The sequence below is a fragment of the Syngnathoides biaculeatus genome, chromosome 14 (assembly GCF_019802595.1).
Source record: "Syngnathoides biaculeatus isolate LvHL_M chromosome 14, ASM1980259v1, whole genome shotgun sequence".
In the NCBI taxonomy this organism is placed as follows: domain Eukaryota; kingdom Metazoa; phylum Chordata; class Actinopteri; order Syngnathiformes; family Syngnathidae; genus Syngnathoides; species Syngnathoides biaculeatus.
Window position 1 is genome coordinate 23,972,974 of NC_084653.1, and position 17,580 is coordinate 23,990,553.

The 17,580-nt window shown below is 46.2% G+C and overlaps 2 protein-coding genes across 8 annotated transcripts in view; both read right to left on the bottom strand.

The window, feature by feature from the left end:
* The window catches only part of LOC133511851 (calsequestrin-2-like), a 29,484-nt gene extending 21,815 nt beyond the window's left edge, over positions 1-7,669 (bottom strand). For 2 of the 7 annotated variants that reach the window (XM_061840841.1, XM_061840842.1), the window contains exon 1: positions 137-359. The gene's annotated coding sequence lies outside the window, so the exon portion shown is untranslated. Of the gene's footprint in view, positions 1-136; positions 360-7,529 lie in introns of those variants that run through there. The other 5 variants (XM_061840847.1, XM_061840846.1, XM_061840844.1 and 2 more) reach the window with 3 other exon arrangements.
* On the bottom strand, positions 4,689-13,105 carry slc5a3b (solute carrier family 5 member 3b). Its single transcript, XM_061840840.1, has 2 exons — positions 12,862-13,105; positions 4,689-7,912 (listed from the first exon to the last, which is right to left on the bottom strand). The coding sequence occupies exon 2, from the start codon at positions 7,695-7,697 to the stop codon at positions 5,583-5,585; it is 2,115 nt and encodes a 704-aa protein (XP_061696824.1). The 5' UTR covers positions 7,698-7,912; positions 12,862-13,105; the 3' UTR covers positions 4,689-5,582.
* Positions 13,106-17,580: the final 4,475 nt, after the last annotated feature.

Sequence of the window (17,580 nt, forward strand, 5' to 3'; positions counted from 1 at the left end):
AGCTAGCCTAGGCATGATTCAAAAAGACATTCAGCAAGGTCCGATGACTTTGGGGGAAACTAACAAGCTTAACGGGACGGGAGTAACCATAGGGCACAGAATCGCTGTGACAAGGATAGCTCAACGCTACACTTACCCTCAACGATGACGACTCCAAATGGTAGTGAACGGAACACACTGACACAAGGCAACGAACTGGCAATGCCAGTTGCGAAACTCCAAACTTGAATACATGATCTAATTAGAGTCCACATGGAAAACAGCTGTGGCCGGTGACAGGTGCCAGAGGTGACACCGCCCACAACGGTGGCCGGGCCACACCCCTCTTGGCCGTGGTCCAGCCTTGCTCCTGACATACACATTACAAAGTGGTGAGTTGCGGGCACAAAACGAGTCAGGAATAACGTGTACGAAGCGCAAATTGGAATATTAATATTGAATGAAAATTCCGACTATTCAAAATGTAATTCTAACTCTTCAGAAAGTTGTTCGTAATGTTAAATACATCTGTGTAACTGTCTGGCACCAGGAATTCTGGCCTCTCCCAAGAGGTTTGAAGGGGGGGGGGGTGGCCTTTTCTAGTAGGCTTCTTCTTTAATGTCTTAGTTGTGTGTTGTGGGTCCTCATTCTGTCCTGAGATTTTGTTGTACACCGCAGAGATTTGAGAAACCGCGTCCCTGATGTGGAAAAGCAGCCCCGGAACAAGAAGCCAGCCTCCTCTGTGTTTCACGGTATTGTGGACATCAAAGGTGGACCAGAATCTCCCAATGGAAAGTATGGATTGTGCTCCGCTGTTTCTTCTTCTTTGATCCGCTGATTAAAAGTATACCGACTTGGTCTGAACGTTATCCATCCATACATTTTCTTTTGGCGCTTATCCTCATGAGGGTTGCGGGGAGTCAACGGGCAGGAGGCGGGGCACATCCTGAACTGGTTTCCAGCCAATCGCAGGGCACGTAGAGACAAACATTCGCCCTCACAATCACACCTATGGGCAATTTAGAGTGTCCAATTGATGTTGCATGTTTTTGGGATGTGGGAGGAAACCGGAGTGCCCGGAGGAAACCCACGCAGGCGAATCCCGGTCCTCAGAACTGTTTCAGAGCTTTGCAAGCTGTGGCACCGTGCCGCCAGCGATCAAGTTATTGGAATGGGCGCCTCAAATATTTTCTTACAAACCAAACATGACCTCTCGAGGCGTCGTACCCGACCCCATTGGTGGCGCGGTGGTGTTGTTGAGAAGCCCATGAGTTGAAGAATGACGCGCTGTGCAAAAATCATCTGATCACAGTCACAATAACACACGACTCGACTGCACACTTCCTCAATGCAAATGAGGAAGTGGGGGGGGGGTTCTTGGGGTGGGGGGGGCGGTATGTAATCGTCTGCATCTGCTACTTATTTGCCTTAAACCTGGTCAGGAAAAAGGGGGTTGAGGAGGTTTCATAAATAAATCAACAAATGTATAACCAAATAACGTTGTATTCCCGAGTAATACGCCACATTGGTGTTAACTCGCTTCCACGAAAAGTCACAGGACAGACACTCCAGGCAACGAGTCACCATCTAAATAAAAATTTAAAAAAAGAAAAGAAATACTGTACATGCTGCTTCTTTGAATGTCACCTCGTGACTCGAAAAGAAGAAATTCTTGCTCTCAAATGTGAAAAAAAAAAAAAAAAAACGCAGAACTTCATAATCTATCACGGTTGGCTCTGTCCAGAGTAAGTGAGTGATGCAAGCGGCCAAAACACCCCCCCCACCCCCACCCTTCCTCTGACATTTCACCAGAGTATTAAAAAAAAACAACAAAAAAACTCACCAAGGCCTTATGCAATTCGTGTCAAAAGCATCAGAAACGCAACAACAAGCAACTATATAGTAGGATGTCGCAAAAAGCAGCAAAAAAAAACAAAAATAAGTTCATTATTCTCTCGTGGAAGACGTCTCATCTGGTTGCAATTACGAGTCGTCGTGGGGTAGCTTCAAACAGATGCTTTGGACTTTGCCGATGACCGCACGATCCATAAAGTGACATCCGAAGGGGACGTCGGTCTCCGGATTTGCCTTGTTGTCGCTCACTGGCGACCAGATGGAAACCTTTTTGCGCAAAGTCGACTTGGATGAGCTCCAGTTTCCCACAACCTTCAAGCGGCGGAGGAAAACTCTCGATTTTTGGGGGGCCTGGACGAAATGTGCATTTAACTGCATTTTGTCGATTCTCTATTGCAGTCATTCACCGAGTATAGCAGAAGTTTTTCTTCAGAAGGGATTTAAAATTGCTCATCAGTTAACTACAGTGAAGAAAATAAGTATTTGAACACCCTGCTATATTGCAAGTTCTCCCACTTAGAAATCGTGGAGGGGTCTGAAATTTTCATCGTAGGCGCATGTCCACGGTGAGAGAAATAATCTCAAAAGAAAAATCCAGAAATCATAATGTATGATTTCTTTCACAATTTATTTGTGTGATACAGCTGCAAATAAGTATTTGAACACCTGCGTATCAGCTATAATCCTGACCCTCAAAGAACTGTTCATCTGCCTTTAAAAGTCCACCTCCACTGCATGTATGATCCTGAATCACATGCACCCTTGTGAGGTCGGTAGCTGCATAAAGACACCCGTCCACCCCACACAATCAGTAAGACTCAAAACCTGTAACATGGCCAAGACCAAAGAGCTGTCCAAAGACACCGGAGACAAAATTGTACAACTCCACACGGCTGGAAAGGCCTACGGAGAAATTGCCAAGCAGCTTGGTGGAAAAAAGGTCCACTGTTGGAGCAAATCATGAGAAAATGGAAGAAGCTAAACATGACGGTCAATCTCAATCGGAGTGGAGCCCCGTGCAAGATATCACCTCGTGGGGTCTCAATGTTCCTGAGAAAGGGGAGGAATCAGCCCAGGACTACATGACAGGACTTGGTCCGTGACCTGAAAAGAGATGGGACCACCGTTTCCAAGGTGACTGTTGCTAATACACTTTTTTGAAATCATGCATGGCATGAAAGGTTCCCCTGCTTAAACCAGCACATGTCAAGGCCCGTCTTAAGTTTGCCAATCACCATTTGGATGATACAGAGGAGTCCTGGGAGAAGGTTTTGTGGTCAGATGAGAACAAAATGGAACTTTTTGGGCATAATTCCAAGAACCGTGTTTGGAGGAAGACGAACGATGAGTTCCATCCCAAGAACACCGTCCCTACTGTGAAGCATCGGGGGTGGTAGCATCATGCTTTGGGGGTGTTTTTCTGCACATGGGACAGGCCGACTGCACTGTATTAAGGAGAGGATGACCGCGGCCATGTATGGTGAGATTTTGGGGAACAACAACCTCTTTCCCTCAGTCAGAGCATTGAAGATGGGTCGCGGCTTGCTGGGTCTTTCAACATGACAATGACTTGAAGCACACAGCCAGGAAAACCAAGGAATGGCTCCGTAAGATGCATATCAAGGTTCTTGCGTGGCCTAGTCAGTCTCCAGACCTAAACCCAATAGAAAATCTTTGGAGGGAGCTAAAACTCCGTGTTTCTCAGCGACAGGCCAGGAACCTGTCTGATCTAGTGAAGGTCTGTGTGGAGGAGTGGGCCAAAATCCCTCCTGCACTGTGTGCAAACCTGCTGAACAACTACAAGAAATGTTTGACCTCTGTCATTGCAAACAAAGGCGACTGTACCAAATATTAACATTGGTTTTCTCAGGTGTTCAAATACTTATTTAGATTATCTCTCTCACATTTGGACATGCACCTACGATGACAATTTCAGACCCCCTCCATGATTTCCAAGTTGGAGAACTTGCAATATAGCAGGGTGTTCAAATACTTCTTTTCTTCACTGTATTTCACAGAATGGTAGAAACTTTTTCACGCCTCAGTCGCCACAAATGTGACCAAAACACATCTACTATATTCCTGACAATTACTTATTAATAATAACAGTGGTTTTTATTTTTGGTTTCCACAAAATTCTTTATTGAAAATCTCTCCAAACAAACTGCATAAAAATAACAGTTTCTTTCTCTAAAAAAAACAAACAAGTTTTAAAGCGCTTTCCCAAACAGTGATCATCACTATAACAATTAGACTCAATCAATCTTCCATCATTCACGCCTGACATTGATAAAAACAATTAAACGCAACAATTTTGGAAACAAAAATCATTGGACGCCTGTTGCACAATGCCTTATTTTTTTTTTCCTCTTTTCTTGGTATCCAGACAATTATACTCAATCCGACTGTGACCGACTTCATGATTAATACGCTGATAACTGAAAAGCTACGACACGCAAAAAAAAAAAAAAAAAAAAAGGCGGACATATCAGATGGCTTTAATGACACCGCACAGAAGTTTAAAACTTTTTTTTTTTTCCCAGTCTAGAAATTCAAACTAAGACACGTTTGGTAAAGGTCGTATAAATTTGCACTTGCAAAACATCAACGTATGATTATTTAACAGTGCGGCGGGGGGCGGACACAGTAGATACACTCGAGAATCTTATGTGATAGGGATAACCCTGTAATAATCCATTTTTCATTCAAATGCAACAGACTCCACGCAACTTTAGAACGTAACATGTGATATGCGTAAAATATTAATGGATACAGAATCAATAGTATTGGTTTTTTTTTTGGCTGTTATTATGCTATAAGATTGCCTAAAAAAGCTTTTTTTGTTAATTTTCAAATGTAACTTAAAAAAAACCCAAAAAACAGAAATTTGAACAACATAGAACGGCCACGTACCGCACTGAACAGGCTCTCAAATTTGTGCTTCTTTCCATTTATGTCACCGAAAGTGTTTAATAATCAGCAGAATATTACACCAGCAGAGAGGCAAAAGCTTTATAATATCAGATAATAAATGTCATAATAGTCCCCCATATAGAAGAGATGCTTGATTAGGATTTATCTGATGAAATACGTGAAATGTAATGGTAAGGCAAAAAAAAAAAAGATAAATGGGACATACATTTTTTTTTTTTTTTACACATTTGGAATCTAAGCAGCTTTAGCTTGAGAAGAAAACTTTCATGGTCTACGATCATAAATAAACTCTTACCCACAAAACACGCGAATGCTACAGTAGCAACTAAACTTACAGTCACCGTCAACGAGAAAGAAAAAAAAAAAAATAATAATCACAGAAATTATTTGTTACAACACGCACAAAAAAAAAAAAGATTAGTGCATATGTCAAATAAGGCCAGTATTAACATTTACTCGGAGTGAAACGATCCTCGAAATCCAAGTAGAAGTGCAGGAATAAACAACAAGCGCTGTACAAAATAGGCCAAGTGCTGGACGAGCTTCACGGAGTCTTAAAAAGGAGAACATTTTTTTTTTTTTTGTGGGTGGGGAAGCTTCAATCATTCCAAAAAAATGATTAGAAGAAGCTCGGATCCCGGTTAAGAGAGCTACAAAAGATAACTGTAAATATTACAGACGGAGCTCCTCAAAGCTTCATAAATTCATCTGTTTGTAACAGGCCGCCCGCGACGTCGACGTCCGACCTCGGTGAAACCCGCCCGACCGCCCCCCCCGGACCAGTTCAGTACCAGTTAGTTGATTGCGCGGGTTGACTACAGCGAGAAAATGACAAACATGAAGATGCCCACGGAGCAGACGAAAAGCAGGCCGAGGTTGAGGAGCAGTTTGACCCGCGGGGACTCGTGCAGCATCTCCGCGATCAGCTTTGCGTTGTCCTGGGGCGCCCTCGGCTGCGCGTCCTGCGACGGCTCCTTGAAGCCGCAGAACCAGTCCAGGACGGAAATGCACCGGCTGGCCTCGTGGCGTTCGCCCTCGTCCAGTTTGGCGAATCGGTCCGCCGGGGTGGTCGCCGGGGACGGCTCCGCGCTGGGCGTGGCCGGGTCGTGGTCCGTGGACGGGACCAGCAGTTTAACGTCGGCGCCGTCCGGACACATCTCCTTCCTGACATCCGGGGGCAAACCTTTGTGCAGGGTCGCTTCGCCGTTGCAGCGGCTCTTCTCGGTCAGCCTGTACATTTGCTCTCTGTCTTTTTTGTTCTCGGGCAACTTTTCCACGTGGCGCAGTCCCCACACCGTCGTGGTGCGGATCTGATCCTCGTCAGGCGGAGACGTGAGGAGACTGACCACCACAGCCACGAGGCCTGAAATCCAGAACAGACCGGTGGCCACATACATGTAGTGGACGTGGGCGATGATGGCGGGTCGGGTGTCCGGCTGGTCGCAGCGAGGCTGCCGGTAGATGAAAGCCAGGACCAGCCGGACGGCGCCCAGAACGAAACCGGTCATGCCTCCCCAGAAAGCCCCTCTCTCGTTGCAGCGCTTCCAGAACACACCGAGCAGGAAGAGGGCGGCGATGGGCGGGGTGAGGTAGCCGGCCACCTCCTGGATGTAAAGATACGTCTGTCCGCCTTGCATCTCGATGATGACGGGAACCCACGCGATACTGACGGCCACCATGAGCACCACAAAGAGTCGGCCCACGATAAGCAGCTCGCGCTGAGTCGCCTTCTTTCGAAACGTCTGGTAGATGTCCAAGGTGAAGATGGTGCTGGCGCTGTTGAAGATGGAGTCCAGGTCGCTCATCAGGGCGGCGATCATGACCGCCATCATCAGACCGCGGAGTCCCACGGGCATCACGGCCATGACCAGACGAGGATACGCGATGTTGGAGCAGCCAGCCTGAGAGCCGCACACCGCCATGCAGTGCTCGGGCCCGATGCAGGCGATGTCGTCTGCGAACAAGATGCGGGAGATCATACCCGGGATGACGATCACGAACATGGGAAGGATCTTGAGGATTCCCGCCATGAGCGTCGAGCACTTAGCGTGAGCGATGTTCTTTGCTGCCAGAACTCTCTGAACTATGACCTGGTCAGCGCACCAGTACCAGATGGAGGCGGTGGTCTGGCCCAGAATAAAGCCCGGCCATGGAATGTCTTCATCCAAGGGTCCGCGGAGGATCCGGAGGGAGTTGGGTTTGGGATGGATGGGGCAGCTGGGGGAATAGGAATAGTTTCCCGTCGCCATGATGGCCGTGACATTGGGGACGGCTTCCATGTACTTAGCTCTGACGCCCGCGAGGCCGCCCACTTTAACGAGGCTGATGATGGTCAAAGTCAAGGCTCCGCCGATCATCAACACGGCCTGGAGGGCGTCCGTGTACAGAACGGCCACCAGCCCGCCTGTGATAGTCAGTAAGGCGGTCATGCTAATGAGCAGAACGATAGACAGGTAGAGGTTCCACCCGAGGGACTCCTGGATGAAGAGGGCGCCGGCGTACAAGTCCACCGACAACCTGGTGAAAATGTAGAGGAGCACGGACAGGAAAGCAAAGTACACCTTCAGCCGGTTGCCACCGTAACGTTTAGACAGGTACTCGGGCATGGTGAACACGCCCGAGTGGATGTAAACGGGGATGAACACCCAGCCGAGCAGCTGCAGAAGCAGAAGAGCGTTGAATTCCCAAGCTCCCACAGCAAAGCCGCTCGCCGCTCCCGACCCGGCCAGACCGATGAAGTGCTCGCTGCCGATGTTACTCACGAAGAGCGACGCGCCGATCACGATCCACGTCATGGAGCGTCCGGCCAGAAAGTAGCCGCTCACCGTGCTGCGGTTGGATTTCCACATGGCAAAAAACCCGATGACGAGCACCAGGAGGAAGTAGAGCGCCACCACGGCCACGTCGGGCGCTTCCATTCCGGGACCCATTTTTTACCGATTACTTGAAATAACGAGTTCTCGCCGGAAATCGAAACGGAATCAGCGATTTAAAATGTCCTGCTTTGGTTTGCTGTAGGATCCGCTGTCAGGTCTAACTCACTAGGGGTGCTTCGGATGGGGTCATCCGCCAGCACTCGGGTTGTTCTACTTTTAAAAGGACGGTCTGGGGCCTCTGGTCTAGAAAGTTCTTGAGAGGTTTGTTCCTGCAAGACAGCAAAGGCAAAGAAAAACACCCCATTAGAGACTTTATTGAAGCGGGAAAGGTTCTGGACACAAAGTTTACAAGACAAACGTGAAATAAGCTTCGGCTTTTGAAACCGTAGAAAAGATCCAAGCTGACCGCAGGGTTAATGTAGAAACTGGTTTAGCTTTCCAAAAAAAAAAAAAAAAAAATCAGCGGGGCCACTGTAAACTCTTAAAAGTTTAATAACATTATGTAAGGGATCAAAAGAGTCAAAACAGGAACGCGAACATGCAGCCAAGAAGCGGGCGATTCTTCAATGAGCTCATGTGAGGTTGAACTTGGATGCTGAAAAATGTCGAAATCCATCAGTCACAAGCACGCCTGCGTGTAACGTAGAAACGGATGAACGGTCTCGACCAAAAATCTTTGTCAAAAGGTTATGAATAAAAATCAGCGGAAAATTGCACGACGTTTGTTTTTTCATCTCGTCGTAACAGAAGCGCGTCTGTTCCTGACAGTCGGGTTGTTGTAAATCTTTGGTGATCGTATTGTTCGGTGGCCTGGCGGGTTCAACAAGAAAATTCTTAAAAAAAAAAAAAAAAAAAATGGACGATCGTGACGTGAGCGAAATGGCGCACGTGCCTCGGGGCAAAGTCGGAGCCGCCTTGTGCGTCTGTTTTGTGTCACCCCTCACCAAAGAGAAGCCTTTGTCGTCCTTCCAGCCGTTCGTCAAGGGCTTCTTTCCGCGAGCGCACCTGAGCTGTGACCCGCGGGTCGTTTCACAGTCTGGAAATTCAGGTTCGAAAGAGGCTCATTCTTTTAGGCCCCCTTCAAATACTTTGCATGTCGGTTCTGGAATTTTCATTTACTTGAATTTGGAGGAAATTGTTCCTGTTCTTGCGCTTTCTTGAATAGATTTTTTGCTATGGATTTCCAAATTTGAGTTAGAGAGACTTTCTGTTATTGGATTTTTAAAAACATTTTTTTTTTTTAACCAAACCACACACATCATTACGGGTATTTAAGTTCTCTGCGTTATATTTTTCATATAAATGTTTAAGAGCGGCGGCTCACAGTTCTGAGGACCCCCGGGTTCAATCCCAGACCCGCCTGTGTGGGTTTTCTCCGGGCACTCCGGTTTCCTCTCGCATCCCAAAAACATGCAATATTAACTGGACACTCTAAATTGCCCATAGGTGTGATTCCGAGTGCGGCTGTTTGTCTCGACGTCCCCTGCGATGGGCTGGCGACCAGTTCAGGGTGTACCCCGCCTCCTGCCCGCAGACAGCTGGGAGAGGCTCCCGCACTCCCTTGTGAGGATAAGCGGCACAGAAATATGGAAGGATGATTAAGAGTGCTGACATACAGAAACTTGCCCACTCTATAATCTCACTTTTAGCGTGATCGCTGTACGACTAGTGGTACACACACCCCCCTCTAGTGGTATACGAAAGAATCACTTAAAATATTATCGTTGGTTGTATTTTACTTTTATGTTCAATACATTTGCTTCTGTCTGTTTTGAAACACTTAAAAGATTTCTTTTTTTTTTTAACTTTTGTGACATACATTTCATTCAGTAGTTTTGATATTTTCCTAAAATGAAGAGCAGCTCATCGTCAAACTGTGCCTACTGTTTCCGTAGCCTACAATAACGTTAAATATGTATATTTTTTTTGTCTCATTTACACTTGGGCCGACTACAAATATACAATACTTGACTTAAGGTATGTTGGACCTGATCGAGCAGAGCATTTTGTTTCGGTGGGACTTGGACTTTGCACCCCCCACCCTCAAATATGGCACTTAAGTTCACAAAAATCAGACAAGTAGGGTGTGATTTAACACTATTAAACTAACATTATCATAATATTAAAAATAATAATTTGTAATTTTTATCGCGAATGTTTGTACAGGTTGCAGAAGAATGTGAATTTTATTATCATTTTAATTTTCTATTTATGATGTGAATTTAGTAGGATTTCATTTGGAATACGTTTTCATTTTGAGTGCCTGTGAAAACAGCCCACCCTGCACAATTTTGCACCGTTTCCTCCCAAAATGATCTCCGGCGCGGACCACAAGACAACAAGTGGCTGTGACCGGAGTTCAGCTGACAGATCAATTAGTATCACCCTTATCGTTAAGCAACAGGATGCACGGGTCAGGTGTATCCGACGAGAGCGATGAAAACTGGAGCCGGGCCAGGTATTATTCTCTTCTTATTGTTTTTTTTTCTAGATCGCAGTAAGACGCTAAAAAGCAGCGCGCACAAAGCTGACAGAAGTCGATTAAGTCACCCCGGAGGATTACAACTACTGCCACAACAATACATTTGCCCGGACTTTATTCTCCAATGACAGCCCCCCCCCCCCCCCCGCCCCCCTCCATCGCGGTTACCTGCATAACAAAGCTGACACATGCTGAACGGCTTGCGCGGGTTGCAAGGCAACTGGAACGGAACAATGCGCCTTTAATTCGCGGCGCGGAGTGACTGACTGACTTGGTAATGCGTACAAAGCCCGCCTATTACAACCGGCAGAGGCTTTCGCCAGAGTTTTAAAGTCCGCGTCGGAAACATACATTGACCATCCAGCCATCCATTCTCTGTGCCGCTTATCCTCACAAGGGAGTGCTGGAGCCTATCCCGGCTGCCTTCGGGCAGCAGGCGGGGTACACCCTGAACTGGTTGCCAGCCAATCACAGGGCACATCGAGACAGACAAACAGCCGCACTCACAATCGCACCGATGGGCAATTTACAGTGTCCAATTAATGTTGCATGTTTTGGGGGGATGTGGGAGGAAACCGGAGTGCCCGGAGGAAACCCACGCAGCCACGGGGAGAACATGCAAAATCCACACAGGCGGGTCTGGGATTGAACCCGGTACCTCAGAACTGCGAGGCCAACGCTTTACCATCTGATCCACCGTGCCAGCCACAGAATAAAAAGACCCAACACAAGAACTGTCTCAAAAATATTCTTAATATAATATTAATAGTATTACTGTACTGCCAGGGACCATAGTGAGGATAAGCAGTATGGAAAAATGTATGCGAGGCTATTATTGTTCTTGCTTTTCCTTCATATTTACATCCATAAACGTGTCATTTCTCCAGTGCTGGTCCACATTCAGGTCGCAACTGGGCTGGAGCCAATCCCGGCAACCACAGAGTCCATGCATACAAATCACCGCTCGCACCACAGTCAATTTAGTTGCCAATGTTCCCAGGTGGTAAAGCGTTGGCCTCGCAGTTCTGAGGACCCGGGTTCGATCCCTGCCCCCAACTTTGTGGAGTTTGCATGTTCTCAAAAAAAAAAAAAAAAAACACGCAACATTAATTGAAAACTCTAAATTGCAACCAGGTCAGGGGGTTCCCCGCCTCCCGCACTCCCCGCTACCCTCGTGAGGATAAGCGGCAAAGAAAACGGATGGATGGATGATCTTAACAGGCAAAAAAAAAATATGCGCAATAATTTTTGGGGCACTCTTACCAAAAAAAAAAAAAAGTTACTCATGACATATTTTGGCTCCTGGCCTCTTAGGTTGGGGACCTCCGCAATAGAATGGGGAGAAGTTTCTAGAAGCCACATCCATATCCATACATTAAAGGCATTTTTGAAATATATACATTTCTAGAAAAGTCGTTCACGTCTATATAGTTTCCAAGCCGAAGCATTTTAGGTACATCACGAGAAAGGTGGGCTCCAAATATTTAGAGAGTCTGGATTTTAAGATTCAAATGCGCAAACTCAAAATATGAGCGCAGATGTGCCACACAGTAATACAATAAGCCGCCTGTGGCAGGCAAAAATCAATCAAAACGAGGGATGAATAGAAAGGCTTGTGGGGGGAAATTATTAGCCTGACCCGATAAAATGTGACCCGCAAACCATTTTGCCCGCAGGTTCCCAACTTGTGGGGACCTGCGCTGCGGAATGCGAGAAACTTTGAAAACTCAAGAAGTTAAGAGACACGGGCACGCTAACCGCGAGGGAGTCGCCAAATTAAATCAATAAGTACAGTCATGATGGATAATTCTTTGGTGACAAAAATAAAAAATGACATTAAAAAGCGACTGGTGACCCATTTTGTCGATGCGCTCCTATCGTAGACCGTAAGAACTTTCTAGCAGGTCCCCACATCAAAGCAACTTCATTTGAATGCGGAAGTCAAGATTTCAAAGACGACCCTCAAAATTATGAGATGAATATGATAACAACTAATCCGCCACGATGCCTTGAGCAACAACACTAAATGACGATTGAAGAAAATTTACACGGGATGAATTTTCTACTTTGACCAAACTCAAAGTGACTTTGGGCTCCAAGAGGTCGAACACCTGTGTAGGAAACGCTGGGAAATTTCCCAAACAGTCAAATGAACATCCATATTGCAAGTATTTCAGAAGTCATAGAAAGGCAGGAGCCGAGATATGAACGCAGATCCTTACAGCTGCGAAGCACAGGTGCTCACCACTAGTTCAGCGCGCTGCCTGTGGCAACGAATGAATGAAAATTAGCGTGGGGGAATTTTATTACCGACCCTGTAAAAAGTCACTGGTGTGCCATTTCGTCTCTGGGTCCCTCAGGTTGGGAACCTGCGTAGTAGTAGGTGAGAAATTTCTAGAACAGTCACTCGTGTGGCATCTCCCGCTGCGCATCTCACGAGTATCCCTACACTATAACCTACGTATAAAAGCTTTTTTTTTTTTTTTTTTTTTTTTTAATATTACATTTTCATTTTTAAGTATACTAAACGAAGAATGAAAAGTGGCGTTTTTGGGGACATTTATCAAGCCAAAGACGCGAAGGCATCTCGAAACAGGAAACGGCAGCTTTACATTAAAAGCGATTATGCATTTTAAACACTTTTTTTTTTTTACAAAAATAAATAAAACCACAGATACATACATATATTAATAAGTAATAGCATAGCCGAAACTGATGAGCACAACAAGCATTTACCTTTTAAGCTAGCGTCGGGATGCTAAAGAGGTGACAGCAAACAGCCCCCCCAGCGAGAAGAGGTGAGCAGGATGTGCAAGTCAACGCCAAGAAGAAGAAAAACAAAAGAAGGAGCCCGGCTGGTCTGGTCGCTTTTGTTTCCCCCCCACCCCCACGTCAAAAGTGGTCCCTGTCGGTCTGGGTTTTGAATGACGGGCTTGTCTCGCACCAGTCGCCGATTCCTCCTCCTTATAGCGAGCGGACCTATTTCGAACGCCACGCCCCACACGTGTGGCTCACCCGTGACGCGACGGGCTGTAAACATCCCCCCCACACCCCCTAAAAAAATAAATTAATTAAAAAAAAATTTTTTTTGAATAATACTAATTTCAAAAGGAAAGGAAAAGAAAGAAAAGCATTTTTTTCCTTCGTGAAAACACAATTATTTCAGCGCTTTTGTTTTGACAAGTGCATTTTCTACCCAAGACACACCCCTAAGTGCGACATCTCTCACTTGCTTTTTTTTTTTTTAAAGAGATTAGCACGAAAATAGGTGCAAAAATAAAAAAATAAAAATAAAAGGCAATGCAAAATAATATCTCTTCTGCAATTTTTCATAAAATAAATTAACATGGCAGAATCGTGGAAGATACTAGAACTCTCCGTGCGGCTGATTAAAGAACTTGTAATCTGATTAGAAGGATGTGTGTGACCTCGGATCAAAGCTGTGGAACATTCTGGATGTATTTGTTAAAAATATAGATTTATCAGCCAAATATATAATGTTTATTACCCAAAATATCGTCGATTTCCTGCAGCACAGCTAATGATCCTAACCCTAAACATTGGATTTCGGGACTCACCGACTTCGCGGTTAGCGTGTCTGCAACGCAGTTCTGAGAGTTCGGGTTCAAATCTCCTTTCGTGCGATGCGTTTGCATGTTCTCCCTTGGCTCGAGCTTCCCAAAAACATCACAGTTGAAGGCACGAGCGTGAACTTTTGTCCGCGTGCGCCGCGAGATTGTCCGTTTTGCGCAAAGTCAGCGAGGATAGCCTCAAATTAACCTCCGACAGGTACAAGAGGAAATGAAAGGGTTAAATTTTGCAGGGGGGGCTTGTCTTTAAAACCGCACGGTGGAACAATCCCCACTGACCGCAGATTTCCCACCCATGTTCTTTTTTTTTTTTTTTTTAAAACAACACAATTTTATTGTTTGCATTGCAATTTTTGTGTGCACTTGTCAAAACAAAAAAGTGATTTTTTTTCAATTTTTTTCTGAAAATTAGAAATAAAATCATCCATGAGCATGAAAGCAAAGGGCAAAAAAAAAAAAAGAAACATGCCACTCAAATTGTCCCCCCAAAGTGGCCAATACCAGCGTTATTGTGTCACGTTAATATGCGGTTGCTACATAACCGCCTCGAGTGGAAAATTCCACTATTTTCACCATGTTCACATTCAAATAACAAGCTTATACAGTCAATCATAATGCATGTGATAAAGGAGCATGTGACTATCTTCATGACATAGCCATCTAATCAGCGAAGGGGGAAAAAAAATGTTGAGTGTCAGTGGGAGATAACAAGGCCAGCAGAACGGTTGACTTTCATCAAAACATCCTGCAAAGGCAGACACGGCTCTGCATATTACAAGGGGGAGGGAAGCCGAGTAAATTTCCACTGGCTCCGCTGGTGCGATACGTTGGAAATTTCCATTTCGAAGAAAACTACGTTTCCCGGCGATGCTTGCGCGGCGGTGACGTCACCGCGCGCGACCCCCAGCGCACATTTCGCCAGGAAACGGTGTAAATATGCAAAGGAGGCCGCGGATCAGCACGATGCACACTTTTGACTGGCAAAAGTGCGGTTTTAGGGGCGAGTTCATTAGTTTATGTTGGGCACGTTTGCCTCACACCTCTCGGGTTGGGTCTTTCCTCCTTTATTCCAATAAAATCCATGTAAGGTTAAATATTTATACGGCATACTGCAGGTATGACTCCTATGGTTTTAAGCAAAGTGCCACCAAAAACAACAAAATTAACTCGGGAACCACCATAATGATTAACATTAAAGTACAGTAGCGTAATAGGTCTAGGTGTATCAAAAACGAGACACTTTTTTTTATTTTTTAAATATTGCGTGCCATTAAGGCGGCTCGGTGGATCAGCTGGTAAAACCTTCCCCTCACAGTTCTGACGATCCGGGTTCAATCCCGGACCCGCCTGTGTGGAGTTTGCATGTTCTCCCCGTGCCTACGTGGGTTTTCTCCAGGCACTTTCCTCCCACATCCCAAAAACAAGCAAAATTAATTGCCCCTCGGTGTGATTGTGAGTGCGGCTGTTTATCTCCGTGTGCCATGCGATTGGCTGGCGACCAGTTCAAGGTGTACCCCCGCCTCCTGACCGCTGACGGCTGGGATAGGCTCCAGCACTCTCCGCTACCCTTGCGAGGATAAGCGGCAGAAGAAAATGGATGGATGGATGCCATTCCAATACTATGCAATTTAACAATTAACACTGCGCTTAAGCATAAAGAAAAAAAAAACTATACAAAAATGTATAGTATTTAAAAGTTCATTCATCCATCCATTCTCTTTGCCGCTTATCCTCACGAGGGTCGCAGGGATATAAAAGTTCAATAAAAACTTTGGCGGAAAAAAACTGCCTAAAAGTTCAATGCATTGTACAGAAAAGGTCGCTCATCCTCACGAGGGTCGAAGGAGTGTGGAGCCCATCCCAATGATCTTCAGGGAGGAGGCGGGGTACACCCCGAACTGATTGCCAGCCAATCACAGGCCGCATCGAGACAACCAACCATTCACAATCACACCTAGGGGCAATTTAGAGTGTCCAATTAATGTTGCATGTTTTTGGGGATGCGGGAGGAAACCGGAGTGCCCACCCGGAGAAAACCCACGCAAGCACGGGGAGAACATGCAAACTCCTTACAGGCGGGTCCGGGATCGAACCTGGGACCTCAGAACTCTGAGGCTTGCAGGGTTTTACCAGCTGATCCACCGTGCTGCCCTCTAAACTAAATGTAACAGAATAAAATATATTTGGTTACATTATGGCAAAAGTGTTAAAACGGGGCTCACTGGCACAGTGGCGTGTTACAGAAAAAAGAAAAAAAAAATAATAATTTTGAGGAATGTCAAGCTTCTTCCATTATCCGTGATAACATCGCCCAAATTGTGATTTATGTCATCAATGAAATGACATTTTACATACATAATGAACTTTTCAGTGTTAAACTCATTTGCAAAATGTGCAGCTGAACACACAAGTAAAGGCCGGTTGGGCTTCATATTTTTCAAGGGCCAACAGGCCTTATCACGGTTTTGCACACGGACTCCTATTAGGTATTTTTATCTAGCGTTTCACTGTGATCACCAAATAATTGTGCCAAACATAGCACAGGAGGAAACGCCTAAAAGGGACAATATTGTTCACATTTTATGGCAAATTCATGCAGAAATCCAGGTGACCGAACTGCCCGTGCATATTTTCGGAACGTGAGAGGAACGAGGACGACACGGACAAAACCGCAGAGGTCAGAATTAAACGCCCGACTGCAGAATAATCAGTTTCACTCGTTGACTCTGCGGATGCGACTCGGCTGAACGTGGTCGAATTTGGACAAGGGTCAAAGTGGGCGACATTGGCAGGCGGCAAATTACTTGCGGGCGAGCGACATTTAAAAAAAAAAACAAAAAAACAGACGCCCTCGAAAACCGCGCGGCACGCGTCGTCCGCTTCAACGGGCCTGCACCCCGAGTCGCGCAAAAAGTGCAAATGGTCGCATATTTTCACCGGGCTCTGTTCAATATCCTTTTAGGTAACAGACAACCAGTGAGACGGCGAGGAGGAAAACAAAAGCCCCTTGGCAGAGGTAACAATGAAGCCATTGTTTCCCCCCTCCCAGTGGTTCTATTTGGCTTTGGCTGATTAGAAACACCAGTGTGGCCTCAGCTGTCTTCACTTGCGCGCATGATGGCGGCTTCGTCCCAACTTATAAAGTCGCCGCCGGAATAGTCCAAAAAAATGAAAAATTCATGAGCGTTGTTCGAATCTGGAACAACAACACGACGTGCCGCCCTCCTCCCGATTACTACTTTGAAACTATTTACAGTGGAAAGACCAAAAGTTGAACGCCATCCGTTCCCCCAGAGGCGGTTGACTTCCAACCCGGTTTAAACTTTGAAACCTTCCGTCCTCGTTGCAAATAGTCATCCGTCCATTTTCTTTGCCCCTTATCCTCACGAGGGTCGAGCGGTGGAGCCTATCCCAGCTGTCGACGGGCAGGAGGCGGGGTACGCCCTGAACTGGTCGCCAGCCAATCGCAGGGCACACTGAGACAAACAACCACATTCACAATCACACCTATGGGCAATTTAGAGTGTCTGATTAATGTTGCATGTTTTTGGGATGTGGGAGGAAACCCACGGAGACACGGGGAGAGCATGCAAACTCTACACAGGTGGGTCCGGGATTGAACCCGGGGGTCCACGGAACTGTGAGGCCAACTCTCTGGTTGGCCCAGGCCCATCTCAACCCTCTTGGGTGACCCTTCCCCAATGTGCCGGCTCAGCAACTCTGACGTGACAAAATGAACACAATTGAAACGATTAAACGCGGCACGGCGGACCACCTGATAAAGCGTCGGCGGCACGGTTCTGAGGACCCGGGTTGGATCCCAGCCCCGCCTGTGTGGAGTTTGCATGTTCTCCCCGTGCCTGCG